The following is a 25,223-nucleotide window of genomic DNA, read 5'->3' on the forward strand; positions in this document are numbered from 1 at the left end:
TGCGGAGATATTGGCAGTGGCAGAAATATATTAAACTACATGCTTGCCTTTTACTGATATTGTCTATAAATAACATTCACTGAAGGAGTACATAGACTAATAGTAAATAGATAAACAGTACGTTTTAGTCGATGGAGGGGTACTGTCAAAATACCCCTCATGACCATACCATAAGATACCGGTGGTGTGGACAAAGTGCAGAAAACGGGAGGAAAGATATATGATTATAAGGAGGTATTGTTACCTGTATAGATTCGTGGAGCTGTGTATTGAGGCATAGACGGTGCCTATGACCCAAAGAACACCGTCCCCACTGTCAAGCATGGAGGTGGAAACATTATGTTTTGGGGGTGTTTCTCTGCTAAGGGCACAGGACTACTTCACCGCATCAATGGGAGAATGGATGGAGCCATGTACCGTCAAATCCTGAGTGACAACCTCCTTCCCTCGACCAGGACATTAAAAATGGCTCGTGGCTCGGTCTTCCAGCTCGACAATGACCCGAAACATACAGCCAAGGCAACAAAGGAGTGGCTCAAAAAGAAGCACATTAAGGTTATGGAGTGGCCTAGCCAGTCTCCAGACCTTAATCCCATTGAAAACTTATGGACGGAGCTGAAGATCCGAGTTGCCAAGCGACAGCCTCGAAATCTTAATGATTTACAGATGATCTGCAAAGAGGAGTGGGCCAAAATTCCATCTAACGTGTGCAAACCTCATCATCAACTACAAAATACGTCTGACTGCTGTGCTTGCCAACAAGGGTTTTGCCACCAAGTATTAAGTCTTCTTTGCCAAGGGGATCAAATACTTATTTCTCTGTGCACAATGCAGATAAATATATATAATTTTGATTATGTGATTTTCTGTTTTTTTTTAAATATAATCTATCTCTCAGTGGTAAAATTAACCTAGCCTAAAAATTCTAGACTCTTCATGTCTTTGACAGTGGGCAAACTTACAAAATCAGCAAGGGATCAAATACTTATTTCCGTCACTGTATATCAGCAAACGTCATCAATTGATTATTTTCCATGAGATCAGAAATAGTTTCAATACCCGCATCCATCCAGTTTTGGATCACTAAATCAGGAATTAGAAAGGGAATAAGGCGAAGAGGAATATCAGGATATCTCAACGGGAAAATAGGATCCTTCTCACAAAATTTTTTCCACACCCGGAATCCCGCATCTAATGTTAAGAATTGTGACCTAGGCAATTTACCCCCTGTAGAAAGTAACCACAATTGGGCATCAACTGGAATATTAGCCTGCAGCCCTTTTTCCATACACATCCAATATTTTGTAGGATGTTTGATATGCCAAAACCGAACCTGATCTAAGATTGCAGCATAATAGTAGTGAGACATCTGTGGAAGGCCCAAACCCCCTTTATTAATGGGTCTATATAGAACTTCTGCTGAAATTCGAGGTCGAGAATTTTTCCAGACATACCTATTAAGTATACTTTGACGTTTTTTAAGATAGGTTCTGGACAGGTAGATAGGCAAATTTCGAAACACATATAATATTTTAGGTAACACCATCATTTTAATAGCAGAGATCCTTCCCACCCAGGACGCCTCGTATTTTAAATAAGTAGCTAATTCTTTCTCAACCTGTTGTAATAGTGGAAGGTAATTATATTTATGGAAAAGGGAAGTAGGATAAGTCAGCTGTATACCCAAGTATGGAATAGAGTCAACTTCCCATACAAAGGAATATGCGTTTTGCAAAGACACCTTAAGATCATGTGATAGATTCATACCTAGTATTACAGACTAAGGCCCCATGCACACGACCATAAAAACTCCCGTAATTACGGGCCCATAGACTTCTATTGGCCACGGGTACCTCCCTGTATGCTTACGGGAAGGTGCCCGTGCCGTTGAAAAACATAGAACATGTCCTATTTCAGGCCGTAGTTACGGCACGGGCAGCCCATAGAAGTCTATGGGGCTCCCGTATTTACGGGTGACTACGTGTGTGCACCCGTAATTACGGGAGCGTTGCTAGGCGACGTCAGTAAATAGTCACTTTCCAGGGTGCTGAAAGAGTTAAACGATCAGCAGTAACTGTTTCAGCAACCTGGACAGTGACTTCCAATCACAATATAGATAAAGCTGTAAAAAAAAAAAGACGTTCATACTTACCCAGAACTACCTGCTTCTTCCTCCAGTCCGGCCTCCTGGGATGACGTTACAGCCCATGTGACCGCTGCAGCCAATCACAGGCCAATCACTGGCTGCAGTGGTCACAAGGACTGCCGCGTCATCCAGGGAGGTCGGACTGGATGTCAAGAGTGGGACGCGTCACCAATACAACAGCTGGGTAAGTATGAATTTCTTTTACTTTTATTACTGAAAGGGCTGTCCCTTCTCTCTATCCTGCGTTGATAGAGAGAAGGGCTGCCGATTAGTGCAGTTTAATTTTGCAGCCAAAAACGTGCCCGTAAATACGGGTGGAATACGGGTGACACTGGATCCGTATTTATGGGCACGGGTCCATAAATACTGGTGCAATACGGGTCGAATACGTGTGACCAAGGCCCCGTATTTACGCCAGTATTTACGGGGGTGGACAAAAATATGGTCGTGTGCATGAGGCCTGCCGATCGTTTAACTCTTTCAGCACCCTGGACAGTGACTATTTACTGACGTCGCATAGCAACGCTCCCGTAATTACGGGTGCAAACACGTAGTCACTGCCCGTGCCTGAAATAGGACATGTTCTTTTTCAACGGCACGGGCACCTTCCCGTAAGCATACGGGGAGGTACCCGTGGCCAATAGAAGTCTATGGGCACGTAATTACGGCCTGTAATTATGGGAGTTTTTACGGTCGTGTGCATGGGGCCTGAGGCCTCATGCACACGACCGTAAAAACTCCCGTTATTACGGGTCGTAATCACGACCCGTAATAACGGGCTCATAGACTTCTATTGGCGACGGGTGCCTTCCCGTTTTCTCACGGGAAGGTGCCCGTTCCGTTAAAAAAGATAGAACATGTCCTATTTCTGGCCGTAATAACGGCACGGACAGTCCATAGAAGTCTATGGAGCTCTCGTAATAACGGGTGGCTACATGTGTGCACCCGTCATTACGGCAGCGTTGCTAAGCGACGTCAGTAAATAGTCACTGTCCAGGGAGCTGAAAGAGTTAACTGATCGGCAGTAACTCTTTCAGCACCCTGGACAGTGACTACCGATCAGTATAAACCTGTAAAAAATAAAAGACGTTCATACTTACCGGCAACTTCCTGCTTCCTCCAGTCCGGTCTCCCGCCCGTTGCCTTGGTGACGCGTCCCTCTCGACATCCGGCCCGACGTCCTGGATGACGTTTCAGGCCATGTGATCGCTGCAGCCAATCACAGGTCAATCACAGGCTGCAGCGGTCACATGGACTGCCGCGTCATCCAGGGATGTCGGGCTGGATGTGAAGAGAGGGACGCGTCACCAAGACAACGGCCGGGTAAGTATGAATTTCTTTAACTTTTATTACAGAAAAGGCTGTCCCTTCTCTCTATCCTGCACTGATAGAGAGAAGGGGCTGCCGATTAGTGCAGTGCTATTTTGCCGCCAAAAACGTGCTCGTAAATACGGGTGGAATACGTGTGACACCGGACCCATATTTACGAGCACGGGTTCGTAAATACTGGTGCAAAACGGGTGGAATACGTGTGACACCGGACCCGTATTTACGCCAGTATTTACGGGTGGGAAAAAATACGGTCGTGTGCATGAGGCCTTACTCAGTTTTTTTTAACTGAAGTTCGTTCACTAAATTTTTTATAGCGCAGCAACATAGTTGTAGCTTAATTTTAGTGCAGTTAATTTTTTTCATACTACAGTTTTTTCCAGCGATCCGTCCACACGTAGCATAAATACCACGGATTTTCCACAACTGATTTAGTTGCGGAAAATCTGAAGCATAATACAGTAGCAGCAATGTGGATGGGATTAGAACAAATCACATCCACATGCTGTGTAAATGCTGAGCTGAAAAAACGCTCCGAAATTTACATGCGGTGCAGTTTTTTAAACTGCAGCATGTCATTTCTATTTGCGTAAACACTGCTTACTTGTTGCAGGATTTCCCCATTAAATTCAATGGGGAGGAAAATAGCGGAATAGCAGATGTTACGTTTTTTGCGGCGGAATCGCTGCCCAATTCTAATAAATTCTATGAAACACCTGTGGGGTCAAAACGCTCACTACACACCTAGATTAATTTCTTGTGGGGTGTAGTTTTAAAAATGGTTTCTTTTTTGGGGGGTTTCCTTTGTTTTGGCTCCATAAGACCTCTTCAAGCCTGACATGGTGCCTAAAATATCTAGGTGAATCCACTCTGTGATTGTTTGATTCTATGGCCTGTGTTTCAGACCAGTAGCGTGCTAGGGCCACATGTAGGATATTTCTAAAAACTGCAGAATCTGGGCAATAAATATTAAATTGTGCTTCTTTGGTAAAACATTCTGTTACAGAATTTTTTTTATTAAAATGGAATTTCTGTAAAAATAAAATACATTTGTAAATTTCACCTACACTTTGCGTTAACACAGAAAGTTTTACCAGAGAAATGCAACTCAATATTTATTGCCCAAATTCTGCAGTTTTTAGAATTTTCCCACATGTGGCCCTAGTGTGCTTATGGACGGAAACACAGGTCTCAGGAGCAAAGAAGCACCTAGTGGATTTTGGGCCTCCTTTTTATTAGAATATATATATATATTTTAGGCACCATTTTAGGCACCATGTCAGGTTTGAAGGGCTCTTGCGGTGCCAAAACAGTGGAAATCCCCAAAAGTGACCCAATTTGGGAAACTAGACTCATCAAGGAAATTATCTAGGGGTATAGTGAGCATTTTGACCCCACAGGTTTTTTACAGAAATTATTGGAAGTAGGACGTGAAAATTAAAATCTACTTTCTTCAAAGAAAATGTAAGTTTAGCTAATTTTTTCTAATTTCCACAAGGACGAATGGAGAAAAAGAACATTTGTAAAGCAATTTCTCCAGAGTAAAACAATACCCCGCATGTGGTCCTAAATGGCTGTTTGGACACACGGCCGGCCTTAGAAGGGAAAGAGCGCCATTTGGCTTTAGGAGCTCAAATTTAGCAGGAATGGTTTGTGGAAGCCATTTCGCATTTGCAAAGCCACCGAAGGGAGAAAACAGTGGAAACCCCCCACAAGTGACCCCATTTTGGAAACGGCACCCCTTGAGGAAATTATCTAGTGAGCATTTTGACCCCACAGGTTTTTTGCAGAAATTATTGGAATTAGGCCGTGAAAATGAAAATCTACATTCTTTCAAAGAAAATGTAGGTTTAGCTATTTTTTTCTCATTTCCACAAGGATTGGTTTTAAGTGCCATGTCGCGATTGCAACGCCCTGGAGGGAACAAAACAGTGGAAACCACATTTGGGAAAATACACCCCTCAGGGAATTTTTCTAGGGGTATAGTAAGCATTTATACCACACAGGTTTTTTGCAGAATTTAGTAGAATTAGGCCGTGAAAAAGAATATACACATTTTTGTCCACTAAAATGTTGCATTTTTTCATTTCCACAAGGGATAAAGGAAAAAAAGTCGGCCTAAATTTGTAAAGCAATTTCTCCCGAGTAAAACAATACCCCACATGTGGCCATAAAAAGCTGTTTGGATACACAGCAGGGCTTAGAAGGGAAAGAGCGCCATTTGGCTTTTGGAGCTCAACTTTAGCAGGAATGGTTTGCAGAGGCAATGGTCACATTTGCAAAGCCCCTGAAGGACCAAAACAGAAAAAACGCCCAAAAAGTTACTCCATTTAGGAAACTACACCCCTTGAGGAATTCATCTACGGGTGTAGTGAGCATTTTGACCCTAGAGGGGTTTCAAAGATTTTATCAGAGATGGGCAGTGAAAATAGAAACAATCCCTTCTCTTCAATAAGACGTAGCTACAGCTCAAAGTTTTTTATTTTCTCAACAAATAAAGGAAAAACAGAACACCAACATTTGTAAAGCAACATCTCTGAAGTATGTAAGTACCCCATATGTGGTCATAAAGTACTGTTTGGGCACACGGCAAGGATCAGAAGAGAAGGAGCGCCATTTGGCTTTTGGGGTACAGATTTTGCTTGACACCATGTCGCTTTTGCAAAGCCCCTAAGTTACTAGTACAGTGACTCCATTCACGAAACGACGCCCCTTGAAGAATTAATCTACGGGTGTAGTGAGAATTTTGACCCCACAGATGTTTCATAGATTTTATTAGAATTGAGCACTGCAAATAAAAAAATCCTTTTTCTTCAATAAGACATAGCTTTAGCTAAAAAAAAATTCAAAAAAGCACCCCAAGATTTGTAAAGCAATTTCTTCCGAGTACGGCAATACCCCATATTTAGCTTTTGGAGCGTGGCTTTTGCCTGGTAGTAGTTTTGTTTGAGTATTACAGTTTATAATGTGGGGGTACATCTGAGCTGGGCAGAGTACATCAGGGGCATAGTCAGGTGGTATAATAATAGGGTAAACAATAAAATAATCCATAGATGTGTGTTACGCTGTGCAGCAATCCTTTATGCACAGGCCAGGGTCGCACTGATAAATGGTGCCCTTTCTTATCCCCCTTTTGGTCCACACTCTTGCCCTTTGCAGTTTAGGGATTTTTACTAGAAAAGTTTTGTCCTGGTATAATATGGGCACCCTCACTTTCAGCAGATATGTTTGGGCCTTCCCCTTCCTGGTTCTCTAATTTTAGGGCTTTGATAAATCGCCTCTTGAAACAGAAGAAATGTTCCCCTTGGGCTGGCACAACTGCATATTTTTTATTTCCTGAATTATTGGAGCCTTAATTCATTTGATTTTTTCCATAGACGTAGTGGTATGAGGACTGTTTTTTTTATGGGATGAACTGTAGTTATTATTGGTACCATTTTGGGATACATGTGACTTTTAGATCACTTATTTTTGGGAGGCAAGGTGACCAAAAAACAGCAATTCTGCCTTTTTTTGTTTTTTGTTTTAGTTTTTTTTATATAGTGTTCACCATGCATAATAAATGACATGTTAACTTTATTCTGCGGGTCAATACGATTACGGCGATACCAAATTTATAGCACTTTTTTATGTTTTACAACTTTTTGCACAATAAAATTACTTTTGTAAAAAGAATGTATTTTTTCTGTCGCCATGTTGTAAGAGCCATAACTTTTTAATTTTTTCGTCTACAGAGCTGTATGAGGGCTTATTTTTTGCCAGACGAGCTATAGTTTTTATAGTTACCGTTTTTGGATAGATGCGACTTTTTGATCACTTTTTATTTCAATTTTTGGAAGACAAAGTGACCAAAAAAACAGCAATTCTGGCAGTATTTATTAATTGTTTTTTTACGGCGTTCACTGCGCGGGACAAATAACATAATATTTTAATAGTTCAGGTCGTTATGGACGCGGCGATACCAAATATTTATAATATACAGTAGAATATATTTATTAATTTTTTTCAATAATAAATGACCTGATAAGGGAAAAAACGTGAATTTTATTTTTTACAACTTTTATTTTTCGTTTTTTTACACTTTTTTTTACACCTTTCTTTAGTCCCACTAGGGTACTTGAAAGTCCAATTGTTTGATTGAGCCGGCGCCATCTTTCCGATGGTACAGGAAGCCTTTTAGGCCCCCCTTCTAGCGGGGCATAGGATGCTTCCGTTGCTGGCAGACCGGGAGGCCAGTATTAGGCCTCCGGTTGCCATTTCAGCCATCGGCAACCCAGCGATCACGTTGCTGGGGTGCCTGTGGCTAAAAACCCCTCACATGCTGCGATCTCTATTGAATGCAGCATCTTAGGGGTTAATCGACCGGATCGGAGGCTAGCTTCGATTCTGGCCGTTAAGTCAGGGTGCCAGCTGTAACATAACATGATGGTGCGGACTCAGCTCTCAGCCAGCACTATCACTGCGACGTAATGGTATTGCGCTTTGCGGAAAGCCCTGTCCGACAGCGGATGTCGGGAAGGGGTTAATATCATGCACTTTTTACTCCGTATGTATGCATTAAATTCTCTGTTACTGCTTTGGTATTAATCCCTTTACTAATGTGGCCCTTATACAGTTAAATCCTGTTTTGGATCCTCTGTATATTTTATTTTTCCTCACTTGTTTAAATCTTTATTATAAAATTTATATTTTCTACTTCCTTATTATAAATCTTGTCTGACTCCTGTTTCTCAATTTTAATTTACAATGTGCTTGAGTTTTTATTTCGTTACTCTTTTTTCAAAATTTGGAGGTGTCTAACTTTACGTTGGAAACACTTAGCCAATAACGTGTCCTGTGAGACTTATGTTGATTCAAATTTTCTTACGTCTGATAACTTTCTGCAGCGCGATATCGTACAACACAAGACATTGAAAAAGTCAACACTTTCATGACCAAGGGTCATTTATACCCCTGTGTCCAGGTCAAATTTTACATTTCTGATATGCGCTTCTTTAATTAATCCCTTCAGGACGCAGCCTGTTTTGGCGATTTTTTTCAAAACGGACATGTGTCACTTTATGTGGTAATAACTTGGGAATGCTTTTACCTATCCAAGCGATTCTGAGATTGTTTTCTCGTGACATATTGTACTTTATGATAGTGGAAAAATTTGGTCGATAAATTCAATATTTATTTGTGAAAAACACCAAAATTTTGAGAAAATTTTCAAAAACTTGCATTTTTCTCAATTTAAATGTATCTGCTTGTAAAACAGATAGTAATACCACACAAAATAGTCACTAGTTAGCATTTACCATATGTCTACTTTATGTTTGCATCATTTTTTGAACATCCTTTTATTTTTCTAAGACGTTACAAGGCTTAGAACTTAAGCAGCAATTTCTCACATTTTCAAGAAAATTTCAAAATGCTATTTTTACAAGGACCAGTTTAGTTCTGAAGTGGTTTTGAGGGCCTTATATATTAGAATCCCCCAATAAATCAACCCATTTTAAAAACTGCACCCCTCAAAGTATTCAAAACAGCATTCATAAAGTTTCTTAACCCTTTAGGCGTTTCACAGGAAATAAAGCAATGTAGAGGGGGAATTTACAAATTTTTTTTGCCGAAATTCATTTGTAATAAAAAAAATTCTGTAACACAGAAGGTTTTACCGGAGAAACGCAACTCAATATTTATTGCCCAGGTGCTGCAGCTTTTAGGAATATCCCACATGTGGCCCTAGTGTCCTAATGGACCGAAACACTGGCCTCAGAAGCAAAAGAGCACCTACAGGATTTTGTGGCCTGCTTATTTTTAGATTATATTTTAGACACCATGTCGGGTTTGTAGAGGTATTGTGGTGCCAAAACAGTGGAAACTCCCCAAAATGTACCCAATTTTGGCAACTAGAGCCCTCAAAGAATTTATCTTGGTTTAGTTAGCTCTTTGACCCCACAGGTATTTTGCTATATTTATTGGAGTACAAGGAATAAAGAAGAAATTTCACCCCAACATTTGTAAAGCATCTTCTCCCAATTACGGAAATTCCCCATATGTGGTAATAAACTGATATTTGGACACACAGCAGGGCTCAGAAGGAAGGGAGCGCCATTTGGATTTTGGAGCGCAGATTTGGCTGGATTGTTTTTTAGTGCCATGTCACGATTGCAACGCCCTGGGGGGAACAAAACAGTGGAAACACCCCAAAAGTGACCCAATTTGGGAAACTACACCCCTCAAGGAATTTTTCTAGGGGTATAGTAATCATTTATACCACACAAGTTTTTTTTGCAGAATTTAGTAGAATTAGGCCGTGAAAATGAATATACACATTTTTGGCCACTAAAATGTTGAATTTTTTCATTTTCACAAGGGATAAAGGAGAAAAAGTTGCCCTAAATTTGTAACGCAATCTCTCTCGAGTATGACAATACCCCACATGTGGTAATAATTTTTTTTTTTAATAGAAATTAAATAACCATTTTAGTTTTTCACTCCACGCCTTCCAAACGCCATAACTTTTTTATTTTTCCATGAATTGAACGGCATGAGGGCTTATTTTTGTCAGGACAAGCTGTAGTTTTTATTGGTACCATTTTATGGGACATACAACTTTTTGATCACTTTTTATTACACTTTATTTAGCGCTTTGGTGTCCATAAAACAGTGATTTTGATGTTTTAAATTCTTTATTTCTTACAGCGTTCATAATGCACTATAAATGACAATTTTACTTTTATTCTGCGGGTCGGTACATTTACGGCGATACCCTATGTATATAGTTTTTTTTATGTTTTGCAGCGTTTGCACAATAAAATCACTTCTTTATAAAATAATTTATTTTCTGTGTCACCATATTCTGAGAGCCGTAACTTTTTTATTTTTCAGTCAAAAAAGCGGTGTAAGGGCTTGTTTTTTTGCGGGACGGGTTGTAGTTTTTATTGGTACTATTTTGGGGTACATGCGACTTTTTGATCACTTTTTATTCTATATTTTTGGAGGGTGGTGACCTAAAAAATAGTGATTCCGGCATTGTTTTTAATTATTTTTTTTAGCGGCGTTCACCGTGCGGTAAAAATAACATTATAGTTTTATAGATTGGGTCGTTACGAACGCGGTGATACCAAATATGTGTACTGTTTTTTAATGTTTTCATTTTTTTCCTATAATAAAAGACTTATTATAGGAAAAAAAAAATCTTTTATTTTTATACTTTTGTAAAACATTTTTATAATTTTTTTTTACTGTTTTCTTTACTTTTTACACTTTTTTTTTTTTACCTGCAGCTCTGATCACTGCTAGAATACATTACACTAACTAAGTAGTGTAATGTACTACAACTGTCAGTGTGACGTCACAGTTACTCTGACAGTTAGTCTCCGAGGACCAGCCAGAGCCCGTTGGCCCCCGGGTGCCATTGTCAGGTCCGTATATCAGGGAAGCTCCTTTCTCCCTGTCATTTCACACCGAATAACCACCTCTGTAAATTGAAAGCTGAAGGCATGCCTGGAAAGAAGTAAACCAGTCAGAGATGTTTGGTACACAGCTTTCCCTCAATCAGAAAAGAGGAGAACTGAACTTTTATTCAGAACAAAGAAACACACAGAGAAGACACATGCCCCTCCCTAGAGATGTGGGACTTGCTTAAGTCCCATTGGCTCCTCAGCTGTAAGTTTTCCTGTACATTCTTCTGCACACTCTTTGCATTCCAGGGGGCGGTGTCTTCCATAGGCGTGTTATGCAGGCTCTTTGTGCTCCATGAATCCAATCTCTTTGAGTAATATACTGAATATATATATATATATATGTAAGGATAATATTTTTCAAACAATATACATAGTAATGATCCCTGACACCATCACAAGCATCAGCAGCCCCCACAATTGCATGGAGTGTCAAACGGAAACCTACCGGAATGGTGACGAACGGAAATCATTAGCAATGTTTCCGTCACCATTCATATCAATAATGACTGAAACGGAAGCTGTGGTTTCAGTTTGACTTTCAGTTGCGGGGTTCACCCGACGGAAACCTCTGACGGAACCCCTTGAACGGAAAGCCAGCGCTGATGTGAACAGGCCCTTAGCTGCAGCAGCATTGAGGACATTCCACAGCAGTAATGGCAGTGTATTGGCAGGCAGTGAAGAGACACACCCCCACTTCCTGCAATCTGTCTCCTCTGCTCTGTAACCAGGGACAGACTTTGCTTGACAACAGGGGGTAAATAGCTGATTACAGGAAGGGAGACACCTATTGGCAGTAACTTCACACAGAATTTGTATGGATAGAACAACTAAATAGACTGTAGTTGTCATCCGTAATAACGGATCCGCAATTATGGATGAAATTGTGAACCATTCATTTCTATTGGCCATGGACACCTTTCCATATATTTACGGTTGTGTGTCCGTGCCGTGGGAATGATCAGCAAAATACAGAACATGTCCTATTCTTGTTCGGTAGAAGTCTATGGGCACTTCTGCAATTGCCGACGGCTACAAATATGTATCTGTAGCCGTCGGATCCGTATTTGCAGAAAGTAAAAACCCTTACAGTCGTGTGCATGAGGCTGAAGTAAATTACAAAGTTGATATACAGTATATCAGGCATACTATTAGATTAGCATAGGTTGTTTAAAAGTTAGTGTCCATTTAAGAAAATTAGTTAAAATAACTATGATAGACTTGTGAATGGCGTATATAATAAAAACATGTATAAATTTATCTTTTATAGGACTAAAAATGAAGGCGGTTATCTTGGCAGCTGGCTACGGAACAAGACTTCTGAAAGATCTGCAGAATGTAAATGAACAACCATTACGTGATCTCCTAGGAACACCCAAACCATTACTTCCAATTGGAGGTTTTCCTCTAATTTCTTATTGGGTAGAGGCTTTAAAAGCAGAACATGACCCTCAAGATGTTTTCATTGTTGTAAGTGTACCTTTTCCAAATGATAAACAAATAGTAAAATATACATTTTATAAAAATCATATCTTTAATGAAAAATTATACCTCCTGTGGTGGATGCAGGATTCAACCCTCCGCAGGGGAATTCCATGGAAGGCCTCAGTATCTTACAATAGATGCAAGTTCCTAGTTCACTGAGGAATTTCACTTTTCCTGGATGATCGAACTCAATGATAATGGATACTTTGTTTAAACCAAAAAGACATTTTAGTATTCTACAAAGTTTTCCTGGCAGCGCTTCTAGTTCAGTCAGATCTCTTGGAGAAGGAGGGACAAGATCTTCTCTGATGTCAGTTAGAAATCACATCCATAATTTAGTTTAAAAAAAACATCTTCTCTGCCAGCAGTACCCCTGAGTGGGTTAGATAATTAAACAACCAACTTCCTCAGTTGCCATCCCTTAACCCCGTGGAGATGCAGCCAATTTTTGATTTTTCATTTTCGCTACCCCCCCCCCCCCTTCCCTGCCTCCCATAAACCATAACCTCTTTTCATATTTCCGTGGACATAGCCGTTTGAGGGCTTTTTTTTGCGGGATGACGTTTTTAATGGCAACTTTTAACGTCCCATATAAACTCTTGTTGATATATAATAAATGTCTAAGATTGGAATACCTCTTTAATTAAAAGTTTATTCTTTGAGATAGAAAATAAATCTAACTCCATTATTGCTTCAGATCCAAAAAACATTCCCAGATATTTCTGTCCATCCTTCCAGTATAAGAAGACAACACAATCCTGTGAGTCTAAGACCACATGCACACAGTGCGTATTTTGCTGCGGAAAAAAAGGAACCAAAACCGCAACTACGCAGGAAATGTGCAGATAAAAACCACATCAAATCGTGCATTTTTCTATGTGTTTTTCAGTGCGGTTTTTACGGTTTGATGCGTTTTTCTGCGCGTTTTCATGCTGCGGATCTTGGTGCGATTTTCCTCAGCACTAGGCATATACAATTCGCAAGCGGAAACGCAAGATAAATGGACATGCTGCGGATTTTAGAACACGTACCGCAGGTCAATAATCGTGCAGAAAAATACTGCAGCATGTACATGAGATTTCCTGGAATCTCATTCACTATGCTGGTACTGTATTACGCTGCAGTTTTGCCACACGCAAATACGTGCGGCAAAACGGAACATAATGCGCATCGTGTGAAAAACTGCCGTACCCTGAGGGACACGTTATCACGCATCCACCATAGATTCTACTAGAGTCTACGTAGGGATGTGTGAAGTGCAAAAAAATAGGACATGTCCTATTTTTTTACAGACACTTCACACGCTCCGTTGAAACAACTGTTGTGTGAACGGCCCCATTGAATTACATAGGTCTGTGTGATGGCCGTTGCTTCAACAGCCGTCACACGGACGTATTCAACGCTCATGTGAATAAGGCCTAAAGCAAAGGAATGCAATACCCTCAGGAAACCATTTGGATTTGAAAGCAATCATACTAAAGATAAAGAACCAAAGTATACTGTTATGAAGAACAAATTCCTACTTCTCAAAGAAGCTGCTGTTATTCTCAAAGCAATAAACTGGCCACTCCAGAACTCAGACCTCACTTGGATTTTGAGACTTGGAATAGTCACTTTTTAGGATTAAACTTTTGAGATGTTTACAAAATGTATGGAAAAATATTCCTTCTGTCTTCTTTCAAACACAAGTCTCTTGTGAAACAAACGGAAGCTGTAATATTAGTAAAGGGTGGACACACAAAATATTGAGACAAATAGATAATACTTTCAATTGTTGAGGCTTCGCTGTTATTTTCTGTTAAATATGTTTTTTTCCTCTGATACTTCCTGTTTTCTATTTCTTTTTTTTTTTTTAGACCAATGAAATGTACTATAGTAAATTTAAAGAATGGGCGAAGAATTACACATTTGTAACAATAATTAGTGATGGGACATCTACAAATGAGGTACAGTATGTTAGCTGTGTGCAAAATCATAAAAAAGGGGTTAGCGAATTGATAGATTATAGAATTAACTGTAAAATTGGACAATGGGGCAGATTTACTATTGGTGCTGCACTTTCTTTTTGGCGTAAAAAAATTACAGATTACAGGAAGGGATTCACCTAGTGGCATTTGCAGAAGTTGCATGGATAAAACAATTACATTTTAACAGTAAGTAAATTAAAAAGTTGTTTTATATAAGGTATACTATTATATCAGCATGAGTTTAAAAAGTAAGTGTCCATTTAAGTTTTCTATAAGGGGGTCTTCCTTTTAAGTGTATTTGCATTGTAAAAAGGGCTACAATAACAAGAACTATAAGGCTAGAGCAGTGGTGGATCTTTTGGAGATAGAATATGTAGATAATCCTCCAATAAATAAGAGGGAAAAGTAACAAGAAGCACAAAATGTCTATGACAACATTAGGGTAACTAATAAGGCTTAGAATATTTCCCTATTTTTCAGGCATAAATATTTATATGGAATTGGCACTTCCAGTAAACTTTTCCCTAATATAGCCAAGGCTCAGAAACGTTCTAGCTATATAGGAGTTCTGGTGAATGAGCCTGAAAAAATCCTTCAACTGTTTTTTACATTATAAAAAAAAAGTATACACTATGCAATTAGCGACCAAAATTTTTTAAAGAGCCTCTGTCACCAGATTTTGCAACCCCTATCTGCTATTGCAGCAGATCGGCGCTGCAATGTAGATTACAGTAACGTTTTTATTTAAAAAAAACGAGCATTTTTGGCCAAGTTATGACCATTTTTGTAGTTATGCAAATGAGGCTTGCAAAAGTCCAAGTGGGTGTGTTTAAAAGTAAAAGTCCAAGTGGGCGTGTATTATGTGCGTACATCGGGGCGTTTTTAATACTTTTACTAGCTGGGCGCTCTGAAGAGAAGTATCATCCACTTCTCTTCAGAACGCCCAGCTTCTGCCAGATCACGCTGTGACGTCACTCACAGGTCCTGCATCGTGTCGGCCACATCGGCACCAGAGGCTTCAGTTGATTCTGCAGCAGCATCGGCGTTAGCAGGTAAGTCGATGTAGCTACTTACCTGCAAACGCTGATGCTGCTGCAGAATCAACTGTAGCCTCTGGTGCCGATGTGGCCGACACGATGCAGGACCTGTGAGTGACGTCACAGATCTGCACTGCCAGAAGCTGGGCGTTCTGAAGAGAAGTGGATGATACTTCTCTTCAGAGCGCCCAGCTAGTAAAAGTATTAAAAACGCCCCGATGTACGAACATAATACACGCCCACTTGGACTTTTACTTTTAAACACACCCACTTGGACTTTTGCAAGCCTCATTTGCATAACTACAAAAATGGTCATAACTTGGCCAAAAATGCTCGTTTTTTAAAAATAAAAACGTTACTGTAATCTACATTGCAGCGCCTATCTGCTGCAATAGCAGATAGGGGTTGCAAAATCTGGTGACAGAGCCTCTTTAAAGTAGAGGAATATTTGAATTGGTTAGCACTCCCCTCTTTATTGAAAGAGGATATGGAAATGCTAGCGGCTCAAAAAATGTCACGGAACTGAAGGAAGTATTGAACGACGTAGCAAATGATAAAGCACTTTGAATCGATGTTATCCCATGGAATTCTATAAAGGCTTGTGCCGCCGAGTCCCGTCCGTGATCCGTAGAAAGATAGGACATGGTCTATCTTTCCACGGTTTAACAAGTCAGCTCCGATTCACCCACCGAAGTAAATGGGTCCGTGAAAACTATTGGGTACCACTTGGTTGCCATGAAAAACGGCCTGAGTGGCACTCTGTCGTGTGCAAGAGCACTAAATATTATAAAGGGGACACATTAGAGCAACTCATGTCAGTCCTCAACACAATCTTTTTGGAATGACACCCTTCTCCCTCAATGGAGGAGGATAATATTGTCCTGATACTGAAACAGTATTTCGTTATTAAATATGGATGTAAAACTTTTTATTATTATTAGTATTAGCAATTAAACTCTCCAGGGTGATAGCCACTATTGCACATAAAGACCAAATGGGCTTTATCCCAAATAAATCAACTAAAACAGAGAGGCATCCTCTCCATGGATGGTTCTAAAGCATTTGTAGTGTAGAATGGAAATTTCTGTTTTAAGTATTGGGTAAATTGGGTTTTGGTCCTAATTTTACAAAATGGGTAGGTCTATTCTATGCCAATCCCCGGGCAAGAATGTAAGTTAATGGGCTGACTTGTCTTCCTGTCTCCTCTTTTATTTTCTTACTATTGAGAATATAGCAGAATATATTAGAACAGTTCCTAAAATACAGGGGTTTGAACAGAGTAATGGGGATAACATCGGCTTGTATGCAGATGATTAATTAATTTTCTTAAATGATTACACCCCCCCCCCCCCCCACTGGATAGAGTAGTAAATATATTTACATACTTGACCTGCACTATCAGGGGTTAAAATAAATTGTGACAAGCCTATAATCCTTTCATTAGCTACCCTGATATACCCCAATATTGACATCCCTCTTAGGGTGCTGGAGGTCAGAGGAAGCTTTGAGTTACTTGGGGTGTAAACATCCGATAATTCATTTGAGTATGAGAAATTTAGCTTGATTCCCTTTGTTTGTAAGATGAGAGACAAAGTTAGTGTATGGAAAAGATTGCCTATTCTATTTTTGGCTTGGATCAGCTCCTGAGCCTGCGCCAGTATAGGGAGATCAGCTCCTGGGCCCATTCCAGTAAGGGAGATCAGCTCCTGAGCCGGCACCAGTATAGGGAGATCAGCTCCTGAGCCGGCGCCAGTATAGGGAGATCAGCTCCTGAGCCGGAGCCAGTATAGGGAGATCAGCTCCTGAGCCGGCGCCAGTATAGGGAGATCAGCTCCTGAGCCGGCACCAGTATAGGGAGATCAGCTCCTGAGCCCACGCCAGTATAGGGAGATCAGTTCCTGAGCCCGCGCCAGTATCGGGAGATCAGCTCCTGAGCCGGCGCCAGTATAGGGAGATCAGCTCCTGAGCCGGCGCCAGTATAGGGAGATCAGCTCCTGAGCCGGCGCCAGTATAGGGAGATCAGCTCCTGAGCCCGCGCCAGTATAGGGAGATCCGCTCCTGAGCCCGCACCAGTATAGGGAGATCAGCTCATGAGCCCGCGCCAGTATAGGGAGATCAGCTCCTGAGCCGGTGCCAGTATAGGGAGATCAGCTCCTGAGCCGGCGCCAGTATAGGGAGATCAGCTCCTGAGCCGGCGCCAGTATAGGGAGATCAGCTCCTGAGCCGGCGCCAGTATAGGGAGATCAGCTCCTGAGCCGGCGCCAGTATAGGGAGATCAGCTCCTGAGCCGGCGCCAGTATAGGGAGATCAGCTCCTGAGCCGGCGCCAGTATAGGGAGATCAGCTCCTGAGCCGGCGCCAGTATAGGGAGATCAGCTCCTGAGCCCGCGCCAGTATAGGGAGATCAGCTCCAGAGCCCGCGCCAGTATAGGGAGATCAGCTCCTGAGCCCGCGCCAGTATAGGGAGATCAGCTCCTGAGCCAGCGCCAGTATAGGGAGATCAGCTCCTGAGCCCGCCTTACATGTACATGTACAGTGAAGGAAATAAGTATTTGATCCCTTGCTGATTTTGTAAGTTTGCCCACTGTCAAAGACATGAACAGTCTAGAATTTTTAGGATAGGTTAATTTTACCAGTGAGAGAGAGATTATATAAAAAAACAAAACAGAAAATAACATTGTCAAAATTATATATATTTATTTGCATTGTGCACAGAGAAATAAGTATTTGATCCCTTTGGCAAACAAGACTTAATACTTGGTGGCAAAACCCTTGTTGGCAAGCACAGCAGTCAGATCTTTTTTGTAGTTGATGATGAGGTTTGCACACATGTTAGATGGAATTTTGGCCCACTCCTCTTTGCAGATCATCTGTAAATCATTAAGATTTTGAGGCTGTCGCTTGGCAACTCGGATCTTCAGCTCCCTCCATAAGTTTTCGATGGGATTAAGGTCTGGAGACTGGCTAGGCCACTCCATGACCTTAATGTGCTTCTTTTTGAGCCACTCCTTTGTTGCCTTGGCTGTATGTTTTGGGTCATTGTCGTGCTGGAAGACCCAGCCACGAGTCATTTTTAATGTCCTGGTGGAGGGAAGGAGGTTGTCACTCAGGATTTGACGGTACATGGCTCCATCCATTCTCCCATTGATGCGGTGAAGTAGTCCTGTGCCCTTAGCAGAGAAACACCCCCAAAACATAATGTTTCCACCTCCATGCTTGACAGTGGGGACGGTGTTCTTTGGGTCATAGGCAGCATTTCTCTTCCTCTAAACAAGGCGAGTTGAGTTTGAGGGATCAAATACTTATTTCCTTCACTGTACATGCCCCTCACTCAATTTCTTCTAATTTTGTTAATTTGCCACATTTAAATGTTTTATATCATCCAACTAATTTTAATATAAAGTAAAGACAACACGAGTAAACATGCTGCTTTTAAATAATCTTTCCATTTGAGGAAAATGTTTATTCAAAACCTATATCGTCAATGTGGAAAAATCATTGCCCCTCTGAACCTAATAACTGCATGTGGCACTCTTGGCAGTAACAACTGCAATCAAATATTTGCTCTAACTTTTGATACATTTTTTACATCGCTGTCGAGGAATTTTGTCCCCCTTTTCTTTGCAGAAAAATCTCAATAGGATTCCAGTCAGGACTTTGAATCAGTCACTCCAAAACCTTAATTTTGTTTCTATTGATTCATTCAGAGATAGACCTGCTTGTGTGCTTCGGATCATTGTCCAGCTGCAGAACCCAACTGCGCTTTAGTTTATGAATAGACAGGCAGTCATTCTCCTTTAGGATTGTCTGATAGAGAGCAGAATTCATGGTTCCATCACATATGAGAAGTTTTCTAGGTCCTTCAGAAGCAAAGCAGGCCCAGACCATAACGCTACCAGCACCATGTTTGATATGATGTTCTTATTGTGGAATTTGGTGTTAGCTTTACAACAGATGTAACGAGGCCCATACCTTCTAAAAAATTCCACCTTTGGCTCATCAGTCCATAGATTATCCCAAAAGTCTTGGGGGTCCTATAGATTTTTTTTTTAAGCAAATGCAAGATGAGCCTTTGTGTTCTTTTTGGTCAGCAGTGGTTTGCACCTTGCAACTTCCACATGGATGCCATTTCTGCCTATTGTCTTTGTTAGTGTGGAAATGTGTGCATTGATCTTAACTGAGGAAACTGAGGCCTGCAGTTCTTTAGATGTTCTTCTGGGTTCTTTTGTGACCTCCTGGATAAGTCGTCGATGTGCTCTTGGTGAAATTTTTGTAGGCCGGCCACTCCTGGGAAGGTTCACCACTGTTCTGAATTTTCTCCATTTGTTTATAAAGGCTCCCACTGTGGTGCACTTGCAGTACCAGAGCCTTATCAATAGCCTTGTAACCCTTTGCAGACTGGTAGATTTCAATGACTTTGACATAATATAGGACACTTTAATCCCTAAAGGACGTGTCCGATTTGGGGCCTTTAAGGGATTGTCTCACGAAGACCACCCCTGTCAGTATGCCATAGGTTGCAACCTCTTTAAGGACCAAGCCATTTTATTTATTTTTTTAGTTTACAAGAGCAATCACTTTTTTATATTCCCATCGGCTTGTGTGATATTTATTTTTTTGCGGGACAATGTAGATGCACCCTTTGCCCTGCAGTTAAAGAGGCTCTGTCACCAGATTCTCAAATCCCTATCTCCTATTGCATGTGATCGGCGCTGCAATGTAGATAACAGTAACTTTTTTTTTTTAAACGTTCCTTTTTTGCCAAGTTATGAGCTATTTTATATATATATATATATGCAAATGAGCTGTGAAATGGACAACTGGGCGTTTTTTTTTCGTTATGTCCAACTGGGCGTGTATTGTGTTTTTAACTGGGCGTGTTTATGTGTATGACGCTGACCAATCCGTGACCAGTCAGTGTCATACACTCCTCTCCATTCATTTACAAGCAGCACAGCGTTCTTACTAGAACGATGTGCAGCCAGATACACAAGTGTCCTGATAATAAATACACATGACCTCTAGCCTGGACGTCATGTGTATTCAGAATCCTGACACTTCTGAATCTTTTCTGTGAGATTGCAGCAAAAAAAACGTTACTGTTATCTACATTGCAGCGCCGATCACATGCAATAGGAGATAGGGATTTGAGAATCTGGTGACAGAGCCTCTTTAAAATGTAGTGCATGTAGCAAGCACTGACTATGTGTTGTACTGCAAGACCAGAAAGCTATTGTTGCTGTCGTAGATTAATGTGTGAGTACATGAGCCCGCTGTGCTCTGAAATAACACACAGTCATACACACAACACGATTATTTGGCAAAACAAATAAATTACTTACAAAGAGAGAGCCTGGGCCTTATCCGGCAAGCTGGGGATGCTGGCCCCAGAAAAAGCCAACAGCCAATCTGCTGCACAGAATATGGTTTTATTATTTTATAGCGGCATTTATTCTTCTGTTGCTTTTTTAATCTCTAGAAAATGGTACAAAGTGGGATCAGAATTACTTAATATCACTGAAAAGGCCTTACTTACTGATACAAGGGCAGGTTAAAATCCAGTTCCCAGCAAGATACAGACAAGCCACATGTATTGGGAATACAGGGCTATTCACAATAGATCAAAATGCTAATAATATAATGCTTACAAATATATATTGTTTTCCTTTTTCTAGCTTTTTAATCAACTGCTTTACTTTATTTTAGGAGCGTCTCGGTGCCGTGTCTTGCCTCCAACTAGTTATTGAAAAATTTAGAATAGATGACAGTATAATTGTTATTGGAGGGTAAGTATGCATTTATTATTGTTATTATACAACAGATTTTTTTTACATTGTTCGTTTTTTCTTGACTAAAGAAAGGGGTTGTCCCAGAATTAATGTGATTAATGGGGAAAAAAAAAGAAAATCTGACACAATATAATTCATGACCATCTCTTCATGACAAAGCTAGAACCAGCCCTGTATCTTACATGGATCCAGAGATCTCCCCATTCATTGCTCTGCTAGATTTTCTTCAGGCTGGCAGATCAGTCCTATATAACTCAAGTAGATGGAGAGCCTGCAGCTTACACACGGTGAGAGGAAGAACAAGAGAGGGGCCAGCTAAACGCTGTATGTAGGCTCTCTCTCATATAAGCAAACTGCTGACGAGAATACAAGATTTATTTTTGAATAAAATTTTACACGTCATTTTAAGCATAGAATAAGTTTGGTTTTAAGGGAACATTACACAAGTGACATGAATATGAACCTCAAATGATGCCTAACAAAATCTACAACTCGACCCTCAAAAAGAAAGAAAAAAGGTGATAAATGTTAATTTTGGGAAAACCACTTTAAATGTTATCCATCTTAAGCCCCATGCACACGACCGTTTCCGTAATCACGGTCCGTGATTACGGGCGCAGACGGCTGCATACAGTCATCCGCATTTGCGGACCGTGCTCCCATTATAAAGTATGGGAGCACGGTCAGTAAAATAAAAAAATAGGTTGTGTCCTATTTTTTACAGAAACCTTCTACGGCTCGGACACCTTCCCGTAAATATTATTGGAAAGGTGTCCGTCGGCCATAGAAATGAATGGGTTCATAATTACGGATAAAATCTAAGGTTGTGTGTATGGGGCCTTAATAATTGCATACATGAAAAGTTCTGCAACTTTGTTTTAATTCGTCACGATTTTCAACAAGAGCTCTTGTTTTTAACAATGTAAAAAAGCACTTTCCACATATCATATGTTTACAAGAGTCCAATTTAAATGGACAAATAATTTTGGTTCTTAAGCGGGCTTGGATTGCAAGGGGTTATCACTCTACGTACTCCAACTATTCCCATGGGGTGTCTCTCCTGATTGCAAAAAAGTCTCCCCATTGAAGTGAAGCAAGTAGCCTGTGACCATTTTGGCCGATATGTTATTGTGCAGTATGTGTTGCACAGTTTTGTCTTTACCATGGTTAAATCCCCCCTCCCCTTGATCCTACACTTCTGGAATTGGTATCTGGGAAATTGTCAGCTTTCCCTGTGGGCCCGACTTTAATGAGGTACCTGATGCCTCCTATGGATCGTGCTGGAGGTCCTGCGCATCGTTACTCCTGGTCTTTAGCACTTAATCTTACAGATGTATTGCGCTGGAAATTCCCTGTGGATAGGAAGTATACATACTACTCCATGACACATAAAACGTTCTCCATAATAGATCTTGCTTTGGCCTTCCCAGACCTAAAGATAAGGAGGCTTGACTGATAAAGGATGTGCAGTGTCTGTTGTCTACTGAGGCATGAATGTTTGAGTTCGGTGATAAAAATGGTAAAATGTTAGCAGATTTGTGACACTCTGAATGCCAATGTGCCTCTATCCTGTCTTTTGTTTGCCAGGAAGGCAACATATGGACCACACTTAAAGATATCAATTGGGGGTTTCGTAAATTTTATAGCACTCTCAATAGCTCTAAGGCTTTATTCAGACGAACGGGAAAAACGTCCGTGCAACGCGCGTGATTTGCACACGCGTTGCACGGACCTATATGTGTCTATGGGGCCGTGCTGACATGTCCGTGATTTTTCCTCAGCGTGAGTCTGCTGAAAAAAAGTCACGACATGTCCGTTCTTTCGGCGTTTTTCGCTCATCACGCACCCATTGAAGTCAATGGGTGCGTGAAAACCACGCATGCTGCACGGAAGCACTTCCGTGCGAACTGCGTGATTCGCGCAAGAGCTGTCAAAAGGATGAAGGTAAACAGAAAAGCACCACGTGCTTTTCTGTTTACAAACATCCAAACGGAGTGTCTTTGAGATGAGCGAACCCGGACAACCGAACCGAACTTCACCGTGTTCGGCCAAACTCGTTTTGGCCGAACCCGGCAAAAAATGTTACGGTACGCGACGTCAGGAGATAGTCACTGTCCAGGGTGCTGAAAGAGTTAAACTGTTTCAGCACCCTGGACAGTGACTTCCGATCCCAATATACATGAACGTGTAAAAAAATAGAAGTTCTGACTTACCGATAACTCCCGGCTTCTTCCTCCAGTCTGACCTCCCGGGATGACAAGTAAGTCCAAGTGACAGCTCCAGCCAATCAGAGGCCAAGCACAGGCTGCAGCGGTCACATGGACTGCCGCGTCATCCAGGGAGGTGGGGCCAGATGTCAAGAGAGGCGCGTCACCAAGGACGCGTCACCAAGGCAACGGCCGGGAGGGAAGTTCTCGGTAAGTACGAACGTCTTTTTTTTTTTTTTAACAGGTTGCTCGATATGGTGATCGGAATTCACTGTCGAGGGTGCTGAAAGAGTTACTGCCGATCAGTTAACTCTTTCAGCACCCTGGACAGTGACTGACGTCGACTAGCCTCATCTCTATGATGGCGGCTGCGCGAAAATCACGCAGCCGCGCATCATACACGGATGACACAAGGAGCTGTCAAGTGGTTTTTGCGCGCGCAAAACGCCGCGTTTTTGCGTCCGCAAAAACGCCATGTTCGTGTGAATCCAGCCTAAGTGTTGTGTCAGGTAATTAGGGGTTCTCTAGATGAACTTCCTATGTGGCGTCTTTCTACTGCTCAGGCCTCTAAATTGGATGCCCTCATCACAGACGGTGATATTGAAAATGCAATTCAATCCCTATCTTCTGGCAAGACACCAGGTCTTGATGGCTTAGTTGGTGATTGGTATAAAACTAGATGTGATGTTCTTGTGCCCAGAATTCTGGGTGCACTGACATGGCCTTTAGCTGCACAGCACAATTCTAGTCTGCAGGCAGCTAAACTCATATCACAATCGGACAGGCTGACGGCTGTTAGCTGTCCCACGAGCGCAATAGCGGAGTTCGCAACAAACCCCGCTGTGCCTCACTCCAGCAGCTGGGTGTGACCCAACACTTACCTGCTGTATTGACTGCTGAACGCCGTCGGATAATCCATCCTACGGTCTTCTCTGTACTACTGCCCCGTTTCACCTTGCAAGAATATCTCGCTCCTTGTCGTACAGCGCTCACTGCATTGCAGCCCTGCACCCAGGCACAACGCTGGTGCCGGGTCCCGCACTGCCGGGATCACAGTCCGACACCCGGACGATCCACTAACACTGCTGCCCCAGCTGACAGCTGGGGCGACGCTGCAGTGCATTAACAATCCTTGTTAATCCCGATCGAGTCTAACAGTCATCTACCACGTTGCTGCTCCGGTCACAGGGAGCACCATGGTGGGAGATTAATTGGCTGGAACTTATTCACAACTAGCTGCTTGCCAATCGCATGGCAGCACACATTCAACTGTGATTTTTACAGTGACACAAATTGTTACACTGTTTATATGGCCCTAGGGTATGTGAGTTTGGGGGTCACTCGCACATACCCAATTGCACCATTGGAAATTTTATCTTCATTTGTCAATTTTAATTAACATTATTAAAAGTTATATATTAATAGATCACATACTTTCCTCTTCTCCTTCCCTCAATTATATATTAATACTACCTCCACATCATGACCGCATATTACCCCCACATAGTGACTGAATAATACTACCACATAGTGACTGAATAATCCAACCATACTTTACTTGAATAAAAAATACTATACTAAGACCAATATTACCACTACATAGTAACCATATAGTAGTAGATACCAGTGCTACACAGATGCTCTGCAGACCATATAAGTGATTACAGTACAGTCACATACAGTGACTTACAGGAGACGTCCTGTTTACTTTCCTTTTTTTTCTTCATCCGGCCCGCACCACCACAATGACTTTTTCCAGCTACGACTTGATGAATTTACAGCACAGACATCTTTGGCTCCTTGATTTTCCAGCATT

General features: G+C 41.4%; 1 protein-coding gene across 4 annotated transcripts in view; it reads left to right on the plus strand.

Annotated features, from left to right (window-relative positions):
• Positions 1 to 25,223, plus strand: part of LOC142655585 (glucose-1-phosphate thymidylyltransferase-like) — a 74,519-nt gene that overhangs the window by 6,116 nt on the left and 43,180 nt on the right. For 3 of the 4 annotated variants that reach the window (XM_075829933.1, XM_075829934.1, XM_075829936.1), the window contains exons 2-4: positions 12,194 to 12,393; positions 14,265 to 14,354; positions 21,118 to 21,197. In XM_075829933.1, coding sequence (XP_075686048.1) covers positions 12,202 to 12,393; positions 14,265 to 14,354; positions 21,118 to 21,197 — 362 coding nt within the window. In that variant the 5' untranslated portion in view covers positions 12,194 to 12,201. The remainder of the gene's footprint in view (positions 1 to 12,193; positions 12,394 to 14,264; positions 14,355 to 21,117; positions 21,198 to 25,223) is intronic. The other variant, XM_075829935.1, reaches the window with a different exon arrangement.

The sequence above is a fragment of the Rhinoderma darwinii genome, chromosome 6, assembly GCF_050947455.1.
Source record: "Rhinoderma darwinii isolate aRhiDar2 chromosome 6, aRhiDar2.hap1, whole genome shotgun sequence".
Taxonomy (NCBI): domain Eukaryota; kingdom Metazoa; phylum Chordata; class Amphibia; order Anura; family Rhinodermatidae; genus Rhinoderma; species Rhinoderma darwinii.